This window comes from Eulemur rufifrons, chromosome 29 (assembly GCF_041146395.1).
Source record: "Eulemur rufifrons isolate Redbay chromosome 29, OSU_ERuf_1, whole genome shotgun sequence".
In the NCBI taxonomy this organism is placed as follows: Eukaryota; Metazoa; Chordata; class Mammalia; order Primates; family Lemuridae; genus Eulemur; species Eulemur rufifrons.
Genome location: NC_091011.1, coordinates 84878287 through 84895423, shown reverse-complemented (window position 1 = coordinate 84895423; position 17137 = coordinate 84878287). Strand labels below are relative to the sequence as shown.

Below are 17137 nucleotides of genomic sequence, written 5' to 3'. Positions count from 1 at the left end.
ATGTGGGTTAGCCCTTTGTGAGCCAGTCAACTTTGCAGAGAAGTTACCTATTGCACAACCACCAGCTGCACCCCTACACTAGCAAGTGCCACAGGGACATGTGCACAGGGAAAAGCAAGGCCAGTGTTCTTCAGGAGCCCCCAAATCATTTCCTTGTCACACCCAAGCCCACCTTGTGCTTGCCATCCCCTTACCATGACTCAGGCCATTCTTCCACCTTGGAAAGTTCTCTCCAATGCCTTCAACTTTTAAAATCCTACTCAATTACTCTCTTCAACAAAGCCTTTCAAACACCTCAGTGGAAAGTGGTGATCCCTTCCCTTTGAGCCTATTTGATGTCTTTATCTTTTCAATGGTGCATCAGATACCCCAGACATAAACTTTTTGTAAACATGTGCTCTCTCTGCCAAGATTCACACGCTCTGGGATTTAGAATGTCCTGTGTCCTGTCTACAGCGCAGCGCCATCCTTGCATCAGCCCTCAATTCTCAGGTCTTGCTTGCAGTGTTTCTTGATGGCGTCGTGTCCACAGTGCCACCTCCACCTGAAGGAAGGGCGTGTGTGTGCGTGTGTGGAGAGACAGAGATAGACAGGGTTAGATTTATTATGAGGAATTGGCTCACTTGACTATGGGGGCTGAGACATGCCGTGAGCTGGAGACCCGGGAGGGCTGGTGGTGTAATTCAGTGCGAGTCCAAAGGCCTGAGAACCAAGCGAGCTGATGGTGTCAATCCCAGTCCAAGAGCAGGAGAAGATGAGCTGAGAAGTCCCAGCTCAAGTAGTGAGGCTGGAAAAGGGGGCAAATTCCTGCTCCCTCCACCTTTTGTTCCATTCATGCCCTCAGCAGACCGGATGATGTCTGTCCACACTGGGGAGGGCGATCTGCCTTACTGAGTCCCCCCGTGCAAATGCTCGTCTCATCCAGAAACACCCTCACAGACACACCCGGAAACAATGTTTAATCTGGACACTCAAGTTAGCACATAAAACTAACCATCACAAGTACTTATAAATGGCTAACTTTTATGGTAATGATCTGTCAGCCTATAGGAATTAAGACTTGCGTGCCAAGCTCAGACTGCCTGCCAGGACCCAGGTGCTGAGAAGAGATACGAAATGATAGAAAGGGCTCCTGACCGTGAACAGTTTCTGTTGTAGTAGGAAGAAGGTAGAAACCACACGGAAAAGTACAGAATACCCTATACAGTCATGCCTCATTTTCCGGCATTGTGGATGATGTACACAACTCCCCATGAGGGAATGTTCTAGATTAATGAAATTTACACTGCCAGGTGCCCAAGATTTATGTTGACCACTTTTTAGATTATGGTCTTTTTAAAAAGGTTCTATAATTTCCCGGGCTTTTAAACAGAAGTTATTGAATATAAATTAATTTTTTCCTTGGAGTCTTCAAAATTTCCAGGGGGAAAAAAATTTCTCACTCAGAGGAGCCTGTGTGGGCTAGATCATGTCGCACTGTGGAGTAACTTGAGCACTGGTTGAATAGCTGGACCTAAAGAATCTTGAGTACCATGTTGGCATCAGACTGAAGCGAGATCTCAGATGAAAATATAAAAGGCATGTCATCAGACTTGCAGGTGACTAAGCTAGATGAGCTAGCTAACGTGTGGTGGCAGAATCAATGTGAACAGGAGGAGACAGTGGACTGAAATTGACAAAATGAAGTTTAATAAGGATAAATGTGAGTAGTTCATGTGAAAAAGACCCTTGGCTTTTTGCTAAGTACTGGCTCAGTCTGAGTCATCTGTCAGTCCGATATGGCTGCCAAAATTCCTAGCGTTTACCATATGCCCGGCGCTGTGGGAGGTCACTTACGCACACTGTATCATTCACTCCTCTGTGAAGTAGCTATTAGTTTTATCTTCATTTTACAGTGGAGGAAACTGAAGTTCAGAGAGGTTAAGGAACTTACCAGAGGTCACAGAGCTACTAAGTAGAGGAGCCAGGTCTTGGAGTCAAGATTGTGTGATTCTAGAACTTGAGCTCTTAACCCCTGGGCAATATGTACCACAGTCTTCTGTTGAATTAATAAACAATGTGTCCAGAGTATCACATTCTGGATAAGGAGCTCATCCAGAGGTCAGAGCAGCCAGGATGTCAAAAATCGGGAAACTGAGTCACATGAGGAGTGGAGAGAAGACTTAAGGGGGACATGATTTCTGGTTTTTATGGCTCAACATACCAGGCCCAGAGAGCCACAGTAGACCAGTGAGTCAAAGTGCCATAAGGAGCCCCCCATTCTATAAGGGAAAACTCTGAAATGGGTTGCCACGCATGGCCCTGGTATTCCTGTCCCTGGAAGTTTGAGTCATTTGGCCATACCAGGGACGCTAGAGGTGGACTTTGTGCCTTGGGAGACGGGTTGGACTGTAGGGTTCCTTTGACGTTAGCATTCTGTGATCTTGTGAGCCTCTAGCAGCTACTTCCCTCTGCTGGTTCACAGAGCTTGGTCCTGTACTTTAGGTGTGCGTCTACCTGTGGTTTTTTGTTTTGGCTCCATTGTGACACTTGCTACTGTCATTATTTCTGCCTCTGAAGTCCTCTGAGCCCCTTCTAATGCATTGCTCCTGACGTTTACAGCCTGGGCAGGAAGCCTGTGTGGACCCAGTTAGCTAAGATGTACTGTGTGTGGGAGCCTGGCCCAGAGGTGGGTGCCCGAGGGCTCTTGGGGGCTGTCAAGAGCATGGTTTGAGTGCTGGGGCTTGGGAACGAGCAAGGGTGCTGCCAGGGGCAGGGGCTGCCTCTGTAATTACGTGCACTGTCTCCTGTGCCCCGCCCCCACACACACATGCACACACACACACACACACACTCTCACACACACACACACACACACACACACACGCGCGCCCACCCACTCCCCCTCGGCCCAGCCAGCTGTCTCAGTGGCCCCCCCTGCAGGCCTCCAGGCCAAGCTCATTGAGGTTCTAGCTCCTCCAGGGCAAGAGAGGAGGAAAGGCAGCTCCTGCTGGGATAACAAACTGGCCTCTGCAGCTAAGTGACCTAAGTGACGCTGCAGCCTGATGTCATGAATCTGCCTCCCTGCTGGCTCCTGATCTTTCTGCCCCGCTGGATTCCTGCCCACTGCCTGGACCCTGACTTCCTCTATGTCTTTACACCTGGGGGCATTTTCTATACCACTCTCTGCTGTGCCTTTCTGGCCTCTGCTCCCCATGGAGGCTGACCCTCCTCCTGCACGCGGGCTGTGGGGGTGATCCCAGGCTGCCTGTCACCCTCGGCCACCCAGACACAGCCTAGGCTGAGCTAGGGTAGGAACCTACAGACCTGGCAGCCTTTTGAAACCAAGCTCGTGTCTCTGAGAAGAGAGCAGCTACCTAGGAGCCGTTACCTGGCCTGAGGCCGCCTTGCCCCTGGCTCAGAACCCAGGACCTCCGCGTCCCCCTCATCTGGGCAGTTCGCAGGGTCCCAAAGAAAAAACCAGGGTGAGGGCGGGGGTATGACTCGGTGTCTCCAGCCATGCAGGGGCTGGGCCAGCTTCTGGGCCACATCAGCACCCATCTGGGTCTCTCTGCTTTAGACTTCTCAGGGTAGGGTTTGCAAAGAAATTTTTTTAAGCAATAAAACCTTTTCTTTAAACCAAATCTTAAAAGACTCAATATATAAAGCAGATGGAAGGGCAAGCCCTGCTCCGATTGGGAATGGGGCCAGAGCCCTTCCCATGGTGGCCCTTGAAGTTTTCTGAGGCAATGGGTGTGGTTTGAAACCTCTGTCCTCAGGAATGCAAATCAGGTGATGAGAAGGGTGTCTGAGCCCAGGCAGGGGACTTAACTCAGCAGAAACTGCATTCCTGCCCCCAGGAAAAGGCGGAGAGGCAGACACCGCTGGTTTTGGCTGCGCTGCTTGGACGCTAACTGGAATGGGGGAGTGTGGGCTTAGCCCAGTGCCAAGGGGGAGCCGGCCCAGGGCTCCAAGCCCGGGGTCTAGAGAATTTCACTGCAAAATTGTTCCTTGGACCCAGAGAGCCTCAAAATCAGTCCATTGCCAGTGACCACCACTAGTCACCTGAGGGGCTGTGACACTCCTGCTGTATGAAGGGCCCACCCCCAGCTGACTTGTTGAGAGCCGGTCTGTGCAGCCGGCAGCAGGGCATCGACTGGCTGCATCTCTGATGGGACCAGCCACCCAGTGCCACCAAATGCCCCTGTCCGGAAAGCAGACAGATATGTTCTGCTAGTCTCTGGCTCAGAGCAGGTAGGGGCTTCCTGTGCTGCCACTAGAGCAGCAATGTAGAAAGGGTCAGGATCCGAGTTTGGAGTAGAAGAGAAGTGAGTTTGAATCCAGCTTTGTCCCCAATGTTGACCGAAAAGCGAAATAACAGGCACTAGAACTTAGAGAAATCGTGGCTAGATTTATCCTAAGCCAAGTTTGAGGACTTCAGCCCGGGAACACAGGCTCGGTCTAGACGAGAAGGTGTCCCGAAGTTGGCTCCATGAGGCTCAGTATATACACATCTTCTGACTGCGGGATCCGAGCGGCACAGAGGTGGGAGAAGCAGGGCGCGAAGCAGCACTTCCATTTTGTGGTTCTGATTGGCTCAGCGACTCTACCGACTCTACCGACTCTACCGTGAGATAAGGTAAACATGCGGCCGAGTGGGGTAGGAGAAAGGTTAGGCATCTTAGGGACGGTGGAGGGTGACGGATTCCATCCTGTCTTTGTTCTGCATCTGATAAACAGGTTTACAACCAGTACCTGTCAGTGACGCAGTCAACAAACTCCAGTGACACAGGCGAGAGGTCAGCTTTAGTTGACAGGCCTGGGCTCTGTTAGCCTCATGCCCGGCTGCAGCCATTGTGAGCCACTGTTAAAATTTTCTTTTGAATTTTCCTTTTTCTAACACTAGCTAGTCTTGAGCAGGTTATGTAACCTCTCCTAGCTGCCATTTACTCATCTGAAAAATGAGAATAACAGACAGGCCTACCTCGTGGGGACTTGTGAGGATCTTAGACTATTGCAAGTATGAAAGTGCCTTTCGCAGCACCCGGCTTATAGCACGAACGAACACATAGTTGGTCGGTCTCTTCCCCCCTTGTGCGATGCCCCAGGGAGAGGATCAGACGTTCTCAGTGAAAACAGCTGAGAGCTGAAGTTAACGTCCAGATTTCCCTCCTCCTCAAACTTCTAGGAAGGGCCACAAACTGCCCCCCGCCTTAAAAATCTTAATTTACAAAAATGAAAAACATATCTGGAGAGCAATAAATAATTCTGTGCCCAAAGAAAGTAATGTTCTTTAAAGCTCATCCCTAAGTGATGCCAGCTGCACTTCACTAACCGTGGACTAGCTCCTCCACCTGCAGCGTTTCTGACCTCGCTGCCCAGGCAAGCCCGGCTCAGAAAGCTCTTTTGATGCAGGCACCCTTCGCTTAAGAAACTTTGGAGGAATCTTTGTCTTTTAGGTCTGCCTTGTTCCTTCTTATGTCATGTCTTTTCTCCGGCTCCCTCACTTGGTCGTGCTGGCATAGCTGATTCCTATCCCTCGGTCTCAGCCTGAAGCTTTGATCTCTTTTTACCTCTTTATTGAGGATAACATTTATTGAGCATGTCAGACACGCCAAGCACCATCCTAAAAGCCCCCTGCATTATCTTATCTAAGGCCCATGTCACAGCAGATCACCTGAGCTGTGTAGCATCACTATTGCCCCTGAAAGAGCTCAAGTGACAGAGGGGCAGAGGCTCATTAGCTTGTCCAGTAGCAGACAGCTCATCTGTCATGGACCCTGACTTGGAGCCAGATCATCGAACTGCAGAGCCCAGGCTTGTCACTGCTTTCCAGGGTGACCTCCTTTTGAGCCCTTCTCCTCTAAGACACAGTCCAGAAACACCTCTGCTCTCCAAGGCTGGTGATTTGGCAGACTGAGGAAAACCACAGAGCAGAAAAGCAGAAAAAGCAATCAAACCTCCAACGCAAATGTCACAAAATCCACGCGCTTTCCTCCTGGGAGAAGTACTCGTTTAGAATCTGATTTCTCTTTACAGATAACTCAAACAAGCTTCGTTTATCTGGTTTCCATACTCACAGAATATTAGTCTGGGAGATTAGAAAGTGGGGAAAGGAATGCTAATGGCAAGGGCCCTCACCACGGGAAGCTGCAACGGCCTAAGAATGAGGCAGAAAAACCATAAAATGCAGATCTGGGACCAAAGAAGGGCCAGCAGCCTGGACAGCTGGCCAAGCGCAAGATCAAGATCGGGAGAGGAGGCACCTGTCTGACAAGAGGCGGGGAGAGTGTGTGGGCCCTGTTAATAAAGGCAGGATATATACAACACTTTCTAGAAAATGATTAAAAATCCCAGAACTCTGGTGTCCCTTAGGGAGTTCTGAATACCCAAGGTGTTACCGTGAAAGAAAAATCAATGGGCTAGAAAACTAACAAACAACACCACCGAATGGGGTTTCACTTTATAACAATGAAAAAGCAGCCCTGTGGCTTTGTGATGTGCCTGGGCCCACTCTGTGTGCTAATGGCCTTGGACCGGGCCAGCCTTTGTACGGAGCACTTAGCAACAGAAAGAGTCACCAGGAGTCCTGGCTATCAAAGCAGCAGGCCATGCTAGCTGGTTTGCATGTGTCATTTAATCTTAGCAACAACCTTACAAGGTGGGGACTCCCATAACCTTTGTTTGCTTTTAGATGAGAAAATGAAGCCCAGAAAGGTTGAATAACTTGTCTGGGGTCACACAGCTGAGTCCTGGCTGACTCCAGAGTCCTCACTCTTCCCCACTTGACTGTGCTCCCTCTGTAACCACAGACGACACCCTCAGCGCCAGCCTGTGTCTCTCAAGCACACGGCATCACTTACAAGGGGGCAGGGAGGGCGTGTGAGTAGACCTAAGCCCACCCAACACCCAGCGAGAAAACAGCACAGAGCCACCATCCCACTGAGGTTGGGCCGGGGGCTTACACTGGCCCAGGGAGGCCTTGGCACTTAGGGCCAGTGTCAGGAACACGAGCGTGAATGAAGACAAGAATTGTGTGCCAGCCCACGCTGTCTGCGAGACCAAGAAAACTCCCCTAGAGTAGAGTCAGATGAGGGGCTTCCAGCTGGTCCACCCCGTGTGGCACGTTGTCTAGTAGGCTCTGGATTCAGACGGACCTGGATTATATCTTGGCTCTGCTCCACAGTGACCTTGGGAACGTTCTTTAGCCTCTCTGAGTTTCCTCATCTGTAAAGTGAGATGCTAACAGTACCTGCCTCACAGGACTGCTGTGGAGCTCAAATGAGAAAGTGAGCGCACAATGCAAGATGCCCCGCACGGGGAGGGCTCTCTCCACCTGTTGGTTGCTTTCCCCTCCCTTTGAGCAGAACCCAGAGAAAGTCGCACACCTGTCATCTGGGCACTGAGCCTCCTAAAGGCCGTCACAGACAAACTGGTGTCCTAGAATGGCATGTGCCAAAGATGCAGAAAACTGAAATGTTGTCAGTGAGTCCCCTGGGAAAGTGACCCTGGCAGCACTGATTCTTTAGAGCTTCACAGAGGCCTGTGTGTCATGGGGCCAGTGGAGGGACCATCACCTAGAACTACTGTGTCTCATGTCTTCTGTGTGTTTCCTCCTTGGTAGACAGAGGAAAATAAAGTCCCAGTTCTGCACCAGAGCTGCCTCCTGGAAGCCTGGGAAGGTAATATTCATGAGAAAGGGTGGAGACCCCAAGCTCAGCCGCGAACAAGGTTAACCAGAGCAAAGGGTTCTTCCTCCCAGGAAATGGTCACAGAGAGCAGATGTTCCTTCTCGTCTTGTGCAAACCTCATCAGCCAGATGCAATGAAATTTTCATGGGCCAAAAGAGAGAAGGGTGAAATGGAGGTTGCCTTTATTTTGGTTTCGGTGTTATCCAAGTGTTATGTGCACAAAGTTTTACAGTCAAATATTGCAATACCAAGAAGTCTACACTGAAAACCAGCATCCTCCTTCCCCACCCTTCCCCCTCTGAGTCCCATCCCACCCTCAGCACCCTCAGTCAATAACTTTTAACTTTGCTAACTACTTCTTCTGGCATTAAGTTTCATATTCCTATAGTTTTTTTTGTTATTTTGGGTTTTTTTTTTTTGTTTTTTTTTTTTGAGACAAAGCCTCACTCTGTTACCTGGGCTAGAGTGCAGTGGTGTGATCATAGCTCACTGCAACCTCAAACTCCTGGGCTCAAGTGATCCTCCTGCCTCAGCCTCCTGAGTAGCTGGGGCTACAGGCACGTGCCACCATGCCCAACTAATTTTTAAATTTTTTTGTAGAGATGGGGTCTCACTCTTGCTCAGGCTGGTCTTGAACTCCTGACCTCAAGTGATCCTCTGGCTTCAGCCTCCCAGAGTGCTAGGATTACAGGCATGAGCCACCACGCCTGGCCTCCTATAGGATATTTTTATATTAGTCCTCAAGTTCTCACTTTTAGACGTCGTTAGTTCACTGTTACAGCAGATGAAGATTTTCTTCCTTTTCCAACCCCCTCTTCCCCTCTCTCCATCTTCTCAATATAGTTAGATCTCAATTTTTGTTAATTCAATAATCAAAGTTTAACATTAGTATAATTATGTAAATATTATTTACTTCAAATACCACGTGTTTTACTATATTTAGATTCCCTTTCCTGTGTTCAATTTTTGTTTTTTCTGAAGTCAAAATGTTCTTGTTTTCTCACTTTAAAGGGATTTTTCAATTAGAAATTAAACTTTTCTATATCTTTTCCTCTCCATTTCTGTCATGGTTCCTCCAGTTGGGAACAATGATCATGTATGTGACAAGTGTTTATTGAGCATCTACTTCTGCATATTATTCTACCAGGTGCTAAGAGGTATAGAAAGGAACCATTAACAGCCTAAAATTTAGTTGAGAGACAAGTACACATAAAAAAAAAAAAATAAAACAAGCAAAAGTACAAGCAGGAGACAACAATTCAGTCGTTGCCCCCAGTGCTCTCTGGTGCGTGGAATTCCTGGCGCCCACAGGGATGTTCTGGAGTCAGAGGCTGAGCCACAAGGAAGGTTTCCCGGAGAGGACCAGGCCTGAACCGGGCTTTGAAATCTGATCGGAATGTTCAGGTAGAGATAGAAAAAGGAAACGTTCCAAGTGAGGGAATCACGTGAAAGTTTGGTCCATGGAACCCGAACATATGAAACATCTTTTTAACAAGCCTATGTCTCAATTTCCTCATCATTAAAAAGTGGAAAGAAGTTTATAACTGGTACTGTAGTTATGGAAAAGAAAATCCCTATTCTTAGAAAATATATAATGAAATATTTAGGAGTAAAGAACCAAAATGTGTGTGACTTACCCTCAAATAGTTCATTCAGAAAACAAAAATGCAGACAGATAGTGTATGGGTATTCCTTGTACTACTTCCATTTTTGGAATTCTTTGTAACTTTGGAATTATTGAGAATTATTTAAATTAAAATTTTTTTAATTTAAGTTATAAAAACATCTTCATCTACCGTAAGGAAAAAATCACATTTATATAAGGATAATGATTTATGCAGAAATTATTCTTTGCTTTATTTGTAGCAGCAGAAAGAAAAAAGAAAAAAGGAACCAAACTAAATATTCAATAATAGGAAAGTGGCCAAATAAATTCTATGCTACATTATGTACATTAATATAAATTTGACACAGTATGGTACATTATGTTGCCATTAAAATGTATTTTTCCAATAATTTAAGTCTCATAAGAAAATTATCCAGATATGATGTGAAATGGAAAAAAAGGCAAGATATATTAATAAAATGATACATATTGTATAAACCCATTTATCTATATAGACATACAAAAAAAGCATTGAGGGAAATATGCCCAAGTATTAATAAGTAGTAGGATTAAGGGTAATTTCATCTTCAAATTTTTCTATTTTGAAGTGTTGCATACTGAGCATGTATTACATTTCTAACAGAAATAAAAATAATTTTCTAAAATTTTCGAAAAAACATTAAAAATAAAGCCAGGTGCGGTGGCTCACACCTGTAATCCTAGCACTCCCGAGGCAGGAGGATCACTTGAGCTCAGGAGTTTGAGACCAGCCTGAGCAAGAGCGAGACCCCATTTCTACTAAAAATAGAAAAAATTAGCTGGGCATGGTGGCATTTGCCTGTAGTCCCAACTACTTGGGAGGCTGGAGCCCAAGAGTTGGAGGTTTTAGTGACCTATGATGATGCCACTGCACTCTCGTCCAGGCGACGGAGTGAGACTTTGTCTCAAAAAAAAAAAATTAAAAATAATATTTGTGGACAAACAAAAATGTAATAATTTTAAAGATTAATATAAGATGATAAATATGTGTTTATTTTTTAAAACCATATTCATATCAGATTTAAATATAGTGATTTTATGTTTTAAAAAGAGGAGAAGACTATCTACCCTAAGAGGTTATTGGCCAGATTAAACGAAATAATCTTTGTAAAGTGCTTAGCTCCGTGCCTGCCCATGGTAGGCACTAGTACTATTTACAATGTTTGGCTAAATAGTCATCTTCACTCCCCGCTCCCCTTTGCCAGCCTCTTTCTTGAGAACCAGTTCTTATCAGGCATGGCCCATGCTCCCAGCCTGGGAGGGGTGGCTGACCCATACTGGCCTCCCCACAGGTGGCGGCTGAGTACTTCAAGAACACCACGATGCTGCTGGTGGGTGTCATCTGCGTGGCAGCAGCTGTGGAGAAGTGGAACCTGCATAAGCGCATTGCTCTACGCATGGTCTTGATGGCTGGAGCTAAGCCAGGCATGTAAGTTGCGTTTGGGGTGCTGGGCTGTAGCGCATCCCCGCAGCGCCCAGAGTACTACCGGGACAGTGGTCCTGAGTCACAGCGGGATGTCCACTCAGCCTGTTTTCTACTAACGTGCATGGGATGACACTAGAGCCATGGGGCTCCCACCTCTCCCTCCAGGAACGCCTGTGACCATGGAATAGAGATTTGAATCTGTGACGTTGGTATCGTTAGAATCATAATCTAAAGAACTTACATGACAACCTAGACTGCAAGGGCGACAGGTTACAAGACGTAAGGGGCTTATTAGGTAAAACAAGATGGACTAACAGAAATTGTTTCCCAACCTTTTTCCTGTGTCCTGGGGAACCTGGTGGACAAGGAAGCAGATGTCTTTTCCTCTGTCATTTAAGGAGACATGGATCTTTCCTCCCACGCACCCGGAGTTTTGTCATCGGTTCAGACCACAGACCAGTTAGACACGTTGCATTTGACCCTGCTCTCTGCTGCTTCCTCTTTCCACTCTGCTGTCAAGAAGGCCACAGGGGAGGGATTCCCGCCCTTGGGGAATGTGTCACAGTGTCAGAGTTGACAGTTTAGCGTCAGCCTCACTGCTGCTCCATTGAATACCCCTACCCTGACCTTCCCTTTGGAATATCCTGCTCACTTCCTCACTGACAACTTTCTTGCTACATTTTATGTAAGCTGCCCTGACTCCTCTGGGAGTCAAAGAGAGTATAAATAAGTAGTATAGTATTCGTTTTCAACATTAGCATTTGGATGAATACAGGTCATGCTTAAAAGCATGATCCTGGTGCCCAGATTGTCAGGTGGGGCTGCTAACCACAGCCGAGTCCACTCCCCTCGCACAGTAATAATCTTGTGCCCACACTTAGTCTCCTAGGCACACAGTGGCATCTCCTCACATCCTGTGTGGAGTCTGTGGCTCTTTAAAACCTCTGTGTACTCTCTGTGAGACGTTGTATCCACTTACGCCTCCACTCCTCCCTATTTGCCTCATCACCCAGCAAGTTGCCACCTGCCATGGTACTGTTACCAGTGGGTGTGCAGGACAGGCAAACCCCTGTCACTGTCAGCCTGAACAAAGATACCATCAGGACTGGGGCCACCCAGACATCATCCACATGATAAATGTACTGTCCCCAAATTGTGCAAAGTCAGCGATTCCACCTAAGATAATAAACACGGGCAGTCTTTGTGTTGGCTTATCTTATGGAAACTAGAACCATGTCCGTACAGGCACACATTGCATAATGTTTCCAAAGTCAAAGGGGAATAATGTGATGGTTATCTTTGTTAGTGTTTTCCTCCAAGCATTGACTGTTTAAGAGGCCAACTGAAAAGGTGCACACTATCAGTGATATGGGACAGGTCTGTGACTGCAGGGGCTATCCCTTCAGCTTGGTTAGTGACAGCGGGATAAGTCGTGGGCAGAACCATGAGCTCCAAACATTAATCTCTATTAGGTCACTGATAACTACAGTGGCTTGGCTGCAAAGCAAGGAATGTCATGGTACTCATAGAATCGCTGGCTGTGAGAGCAAACAAATCATTCGCTTATACACACACATCATCACCACTGAGCTCCAACTGATGTCCACAGAGAGAGGAGAGCAAGCAGTGAAGCCACACCCTTTGACCCTACTACCAAAGCTATGCTTTGCTTAAGTGAGGGCTTTTTTCTGGCTGAGTCCACCGGCCCACAAAGTGTGATTCATTCATTCAACAAATAGTGATTTAATGCTTACTCTGTGCCAAGCACTGGAGCACAAAGCTGAAAGACACTCTGTGGGACATAAAGACCCGACTTTCTGGACAAATGCCAGTGGTGGTTGTCTAGGCCAACCCCACCAGGTTGATAGCTTGGTAGGTTGGTAAGTTTGTAGGTTTGCAGGTTTGTAGGTAGGGCGCGGGGATGGGACAGGCTCTGCCCGGCACTCCCTGCCTTCCAGGCTGCTGCTTTGCTTCATGTGCTGCACCACGCTGCTGTCCATGTGGCTCTCCAACACCTCCACCACCGCCATGGTGATGCCCATCGTGGAGGCCGTGCTGCAGGAGCTGGTCAGTGCTGAGGAGGAGCAGCTCGTGGCGGGCAACTCCAGCGCCGAAGAGGCCGAGCCCATCAGTACTGTTTGCTGGAGTTCATCTCCCCCTTGCTCCTCCAACCTCCTCCCCAGGGCCTCCTGCCAGGCTCCTCCTGTGCAGCTGCCCAACGTGGTGCCAGCCCCATAACCCCCTCACCTACGCCCTCCCCTCACTTCCACCTCCTCTCCGCTCTCCCCTCTTCCCCGCCCAGCCCTTGCAACCTGAAGCTCTCCTGCACCCCCATTACCAGCTCTTTCTTCCTCCTTTACTTACTGGTGCCCCTCTGCTCCTTGTCCCCCAAATGCCCAAGGGTTACTACAAACCCCTGGGGCCCGTGTGCACCCACGAGCCCCACTATACCGTCAGAGCGGAGGGAAGGGGAATCGTCACCCACCACACCCCATGGGGGCAGCTCCAGCCTCCACGTCTCACTTCCTGCTTTTCTTTGCTACTGCAGGTCTTGATGTAAACAACAGCCAGCCTTCTCTGGAACTCATCTTTGTCAATGAAGAGTGAGTATGACTGTCCTCCTCCCAGACAGGGCCTCAGAGACCATTGGGGAGGTTGGGAAAGACAGGACCTGGGCCCACCACCAGCTCTTTTAGATGTAGGGGTGCAAGCTCCCCATCTTGCCACCCCCTGGGTCCCCCCACTTCCTCTCCCTTAACCACAGGGATTGCAGTGATGAGGAAACAAAAAGACTACACTGAATCAGAGTGGATATATGAATTGTCCATATATCTGCCAAGCAGAATTTCATCTAAACTGATGTCCCTCTTAGGAGAATAATATGTTTGGTCTATGAATGGAAAAACACTCACATAATAGATCTCACCGGAGATTCTTGGAGAATCATGAAATATTTTATAGGCATTAGATACAGTCTACTAGAGTCGGTCTTGTTAGATACGGCAAAGAAAACTTAGGTGACAGGTTGGGGACGGGGCACAGGTGGTGAGAGGGCCTGTGAGGGTGGGAAGAAGTGCAGCCTCAGACATTCCAGAGAGGTGGGTCCAGGAACAGCTGATTTCTTTTGGAGATTCTGTTGCAAAATGTGGTTTTCAAGGCATTCCGGGATGAGGCATCCACATTGAAAAGTTGGACCTGAAGTACGGCTCAGCCTGGTGATTTTCCCTCTCGCAAGGAGAGCGCAGGCTGAGTGACGTCACATGCCCCAACGGGAGCAGCAGGTGCCCTCGGGACATGGCTCTAGTTTTTCTCCCACCACTGTCTTCGTCATAGCATATTGGATATCCTGATGCTATCTCAGGCAAATCCCCTAGCTCTTCTGGTTCCTTTCAGATGTTATAGCAGTCTAATTTTCAGACATTTGGAAGTCTAGTCCAGATTCATATCAAAACTTTAATCTCTCCCCCAAAGCTTCTCCCCCACCCGCAGCCCAGGCCTGTAGAAGAAGAAAGGTAAAGGTGAGGGGGATGGAGTCGCCCTTCCATGGATCCTCCTCCCCTTCCACTTCTCCTCCTGCAGGGTTAGGGCAGGGTCTCCAGAGTGCAGGGAAGATACAGGGGCAAAAAGGGTCTGGGCTGCAGTTATTGTCATCTGGGGTGGGGCCTCTCTGAGATTCAGACCCGGCTCTTTCCCTTGCGGGGTGTCTGCTCTCAGGGTCTGCGGAGTAGCAGGACCCCTGCATGGCCCCAGGTCTGGCGGCAGGATACTTCCCCCCTCCACTCTGCCCCTGGGCCGTGCTCTGGTGGTTCACTGCCCCACTGCCCCTTGGTTCCAGGGTTGCCTCTGCCTCCCTGCAGGGCCTTTTCCAGATGGCTCCAGCCCAGCTTCCATCCATGTCCCTGCCCCTGAGAAGACTCAGTGTCGCCGCCCTGTTGGACACTGATGGTGCAGGCTGCTCCCGTGGTGGCCAAACCCAAAGCAAAAGCTCACACTGTCCCTAGAACTCTCTGAGCATCCTTTGTGCTGCTGGGAGCCAGGGCTGCTTGCTGGGTGTGCAGGTGGCACTTGTCTGTCACGGTCAGCGCCCCGCACGCCATCTGAGGGCCCTTGCCTGCCCTCCTCACCCAGTGTGGGAAGAAGGGAGGGGAAATGTCACAGCATATTCTCACCCCAGGCTAAGAACTCTCTGCAAAGAAGGCTTCACTCTGAATGCCTGTCGGCTCCCTCCCCCTCCCTGATAGAACCTGGAGGGGGCGTTGCTGCGGGGTCCACGTCCCGCTCGTGCGCCCAAATGCTCATCTGTCTTCACAGCGCGTGAGCTAGTGCCACCAACCGTCCTCAGGACTGAGACAAACCAGAAACATTCACTGAATACTCAGTGTGTCAGTTACGCTGATGGTTAAGTTCTCACTTTCCTCTGTCCTCAAGGCAAAGGTTGGGACTCAGCAGGTGCAGTTGCTGATCAGAAATTCTCCCCTTCTCTCCTTCTCACTTGCCTTTCCCTGGGTGTAGTCCAGGCCCTTCCTGCTCCTGCCACCTCACATAAGCATGTCACAGGCTCCTCTGTCTAGATAGTGGCCTTCCCCAAGTCAGCCAGTGAGGACGTGGTCCAGGGTGCAGGCTTTCCGGTCAGACAGCCCAGTCCGCCACTCAGCATCCGGGCACCAAGTGATGGTGTAAATAAAGGTTGTAATTCCTGTCTCATAGATCTGTTATGAGGATTCACAATGTCGTGACAATTAAAGCCCATATATAAGTGCTCAGCACCTAATAAGCACCCCATGTCTGCTGTTGTTAGGAGTGTTAGTATCGCTGCCTCTTCCATCAGGAGGAAGCAGCCCCTGGCTCCATGAGTCCTGGCAGCACCTCAGAAGGCAAGGAAGACTAGGGCAGATCAGTCTTCTTTGTAGGCTACAAAACTGGAGTCCACAGAGTTTAAGTCCCTTACGCCAAACACCCAACGCAGGAGGAGAACTGCCCTCTCCTGAAGTCTGGGCCACTGTTGCTCCCATTTCCTTTGCTTTGTTCCAGCACGTCGACTGCAGACCTCACCTCTCTGATGCACAGCAAGGTATGGCCTGGGGTTTTCTCTGTGCTTTGGGATCACTTGAAAGTCCCTCAAGACAACTCAGGAACAGAGATGGCTGGCAGCTTGTCCTAGAGCCCAGAAGCCCCCATGGATGCAACGGAGGGGAGGCTCACACGGGCCGGGATGTAAGAAGGGCCTGGGTGGTTCCGGACCCCAGTGTTGAGTACTGGCTTTAACCACATAAAGTACAGCTAACTTCTTTTCATGGAAACCCAAGATTCAGACATCCAGATTTTTAAGAGCCACAGATTCAACCTTAGAATTCCTCTCAGCAGGGATTCCACTTATAAAAACATTTTTTTCAAGACAAGGTCTCGCTCTGTCGCTCAGACTGGAGGGCAGCAGTGCAGTCATACATAGCTCACTGCAGCCTCCACCCCAGTTCAAGTGATCCTCCAGCCTCAGCCTCCAGAGTAGACAGGACCACAGGTGTGCGCCACCATGCCTGGCCACAAAATCTTATGATTAAAAGGGACACATTTATAGGGGAAAGCAAAGGTAACTGCACGTTGCTACTCGAACCCAGCCCTTTCCCCCCAAGCTGGTTTTACATCCCTTTATGAGAGGCTAGTGGAACTATGGACTTTGCTGTGGTGAGATTTTAGTTTTCATTTTCTTTGTTTAAAAAAAAAAAAACAATGAAGGGTTCTTCATTACCCAACGAAGCCCCAGAAAGTCTGGCTGTCCTATAAGGACAGAGCCATGGTCTACCAAGTTTCAAAAGCCTCTTTGAGTGGGGTGCTCGACCCCAGACTGGCGGAGGGGCGTGGGACAGGGGCAGGTGTGGGTGGGGACTCCCGTGCGTGCTCTCCTGCAGTGCTGCTCTCATCCCCACGCGCTGAGGGGGTGGCTTGGGATGACTAGGTGCTTCTTTCCAAGGCACCTGGCTCACCACATTCTCTTCCTAATAGAGCGATGGCTTTTGTCCCAACAGAACCTGAATGGTGTGCCTACGATCACCCACCCCATCAAGACAGCAAACCAACACCAGGGCAGGAAGCAACACCCATCCCAGGTAATGGAACCGCACCTTCTGGCCCTGTTTCCTACATGAAATGCCTTGAGCTTTCCAAGGGCACTGGTCTTGAAGTTGTGAGGGAGGCAGGCTGGTGAGCTGTCACCAAGCACTCTTTCCCCACAAACGTGTCTGGCCTGTGTGCACCATGGAGACGAGACATCCAGCTCTCTTGATTTGGCAAAACAGCCCACCTTCTACGCCCCAGCTTCTTCAACCATCAAAGCTAAGGGTTGGTCTAGATCAGAGGTGCTCGAGCTATTCCTCAAAGGTGCTTCAGGGACACTGAACT

The 17137-nt window shown here is 49.0% G+C and overlaps 1 protein-coding gene across 1 annotated transcript in view; it reads left to right on the top strand.

Moving 5' to 3' along the window:
* SLC13A4 (solute carrier family 13 member 4) overlaps window positions 1–17137 on the top strand; it is a 42364-nt gene that overhangs the window by 8413 nt on the left and 16814 nt on the right. The window contains exons 3-7 of the mRNA XM_069461859.1: window positions 10608–10744; window positions 12700–12872; window positions 13290–13344; window positions 15773–15812; window positions 16765–16845. Of these exons, the coding sequence (XP_069317960.1) occupies window positions 10608–10744; window positions 12700–12872; window positions 13290–13344; window positions 15773–15812; window positions 16765–16845 (486 nt within the window). The remainder of the gene's footprint in view (window positions 1–10607; window positions 10745–12699; window positions 12873–13289; window positions 13345–15772; window positions 15813–16764; window positions 16846–17137) is intronic.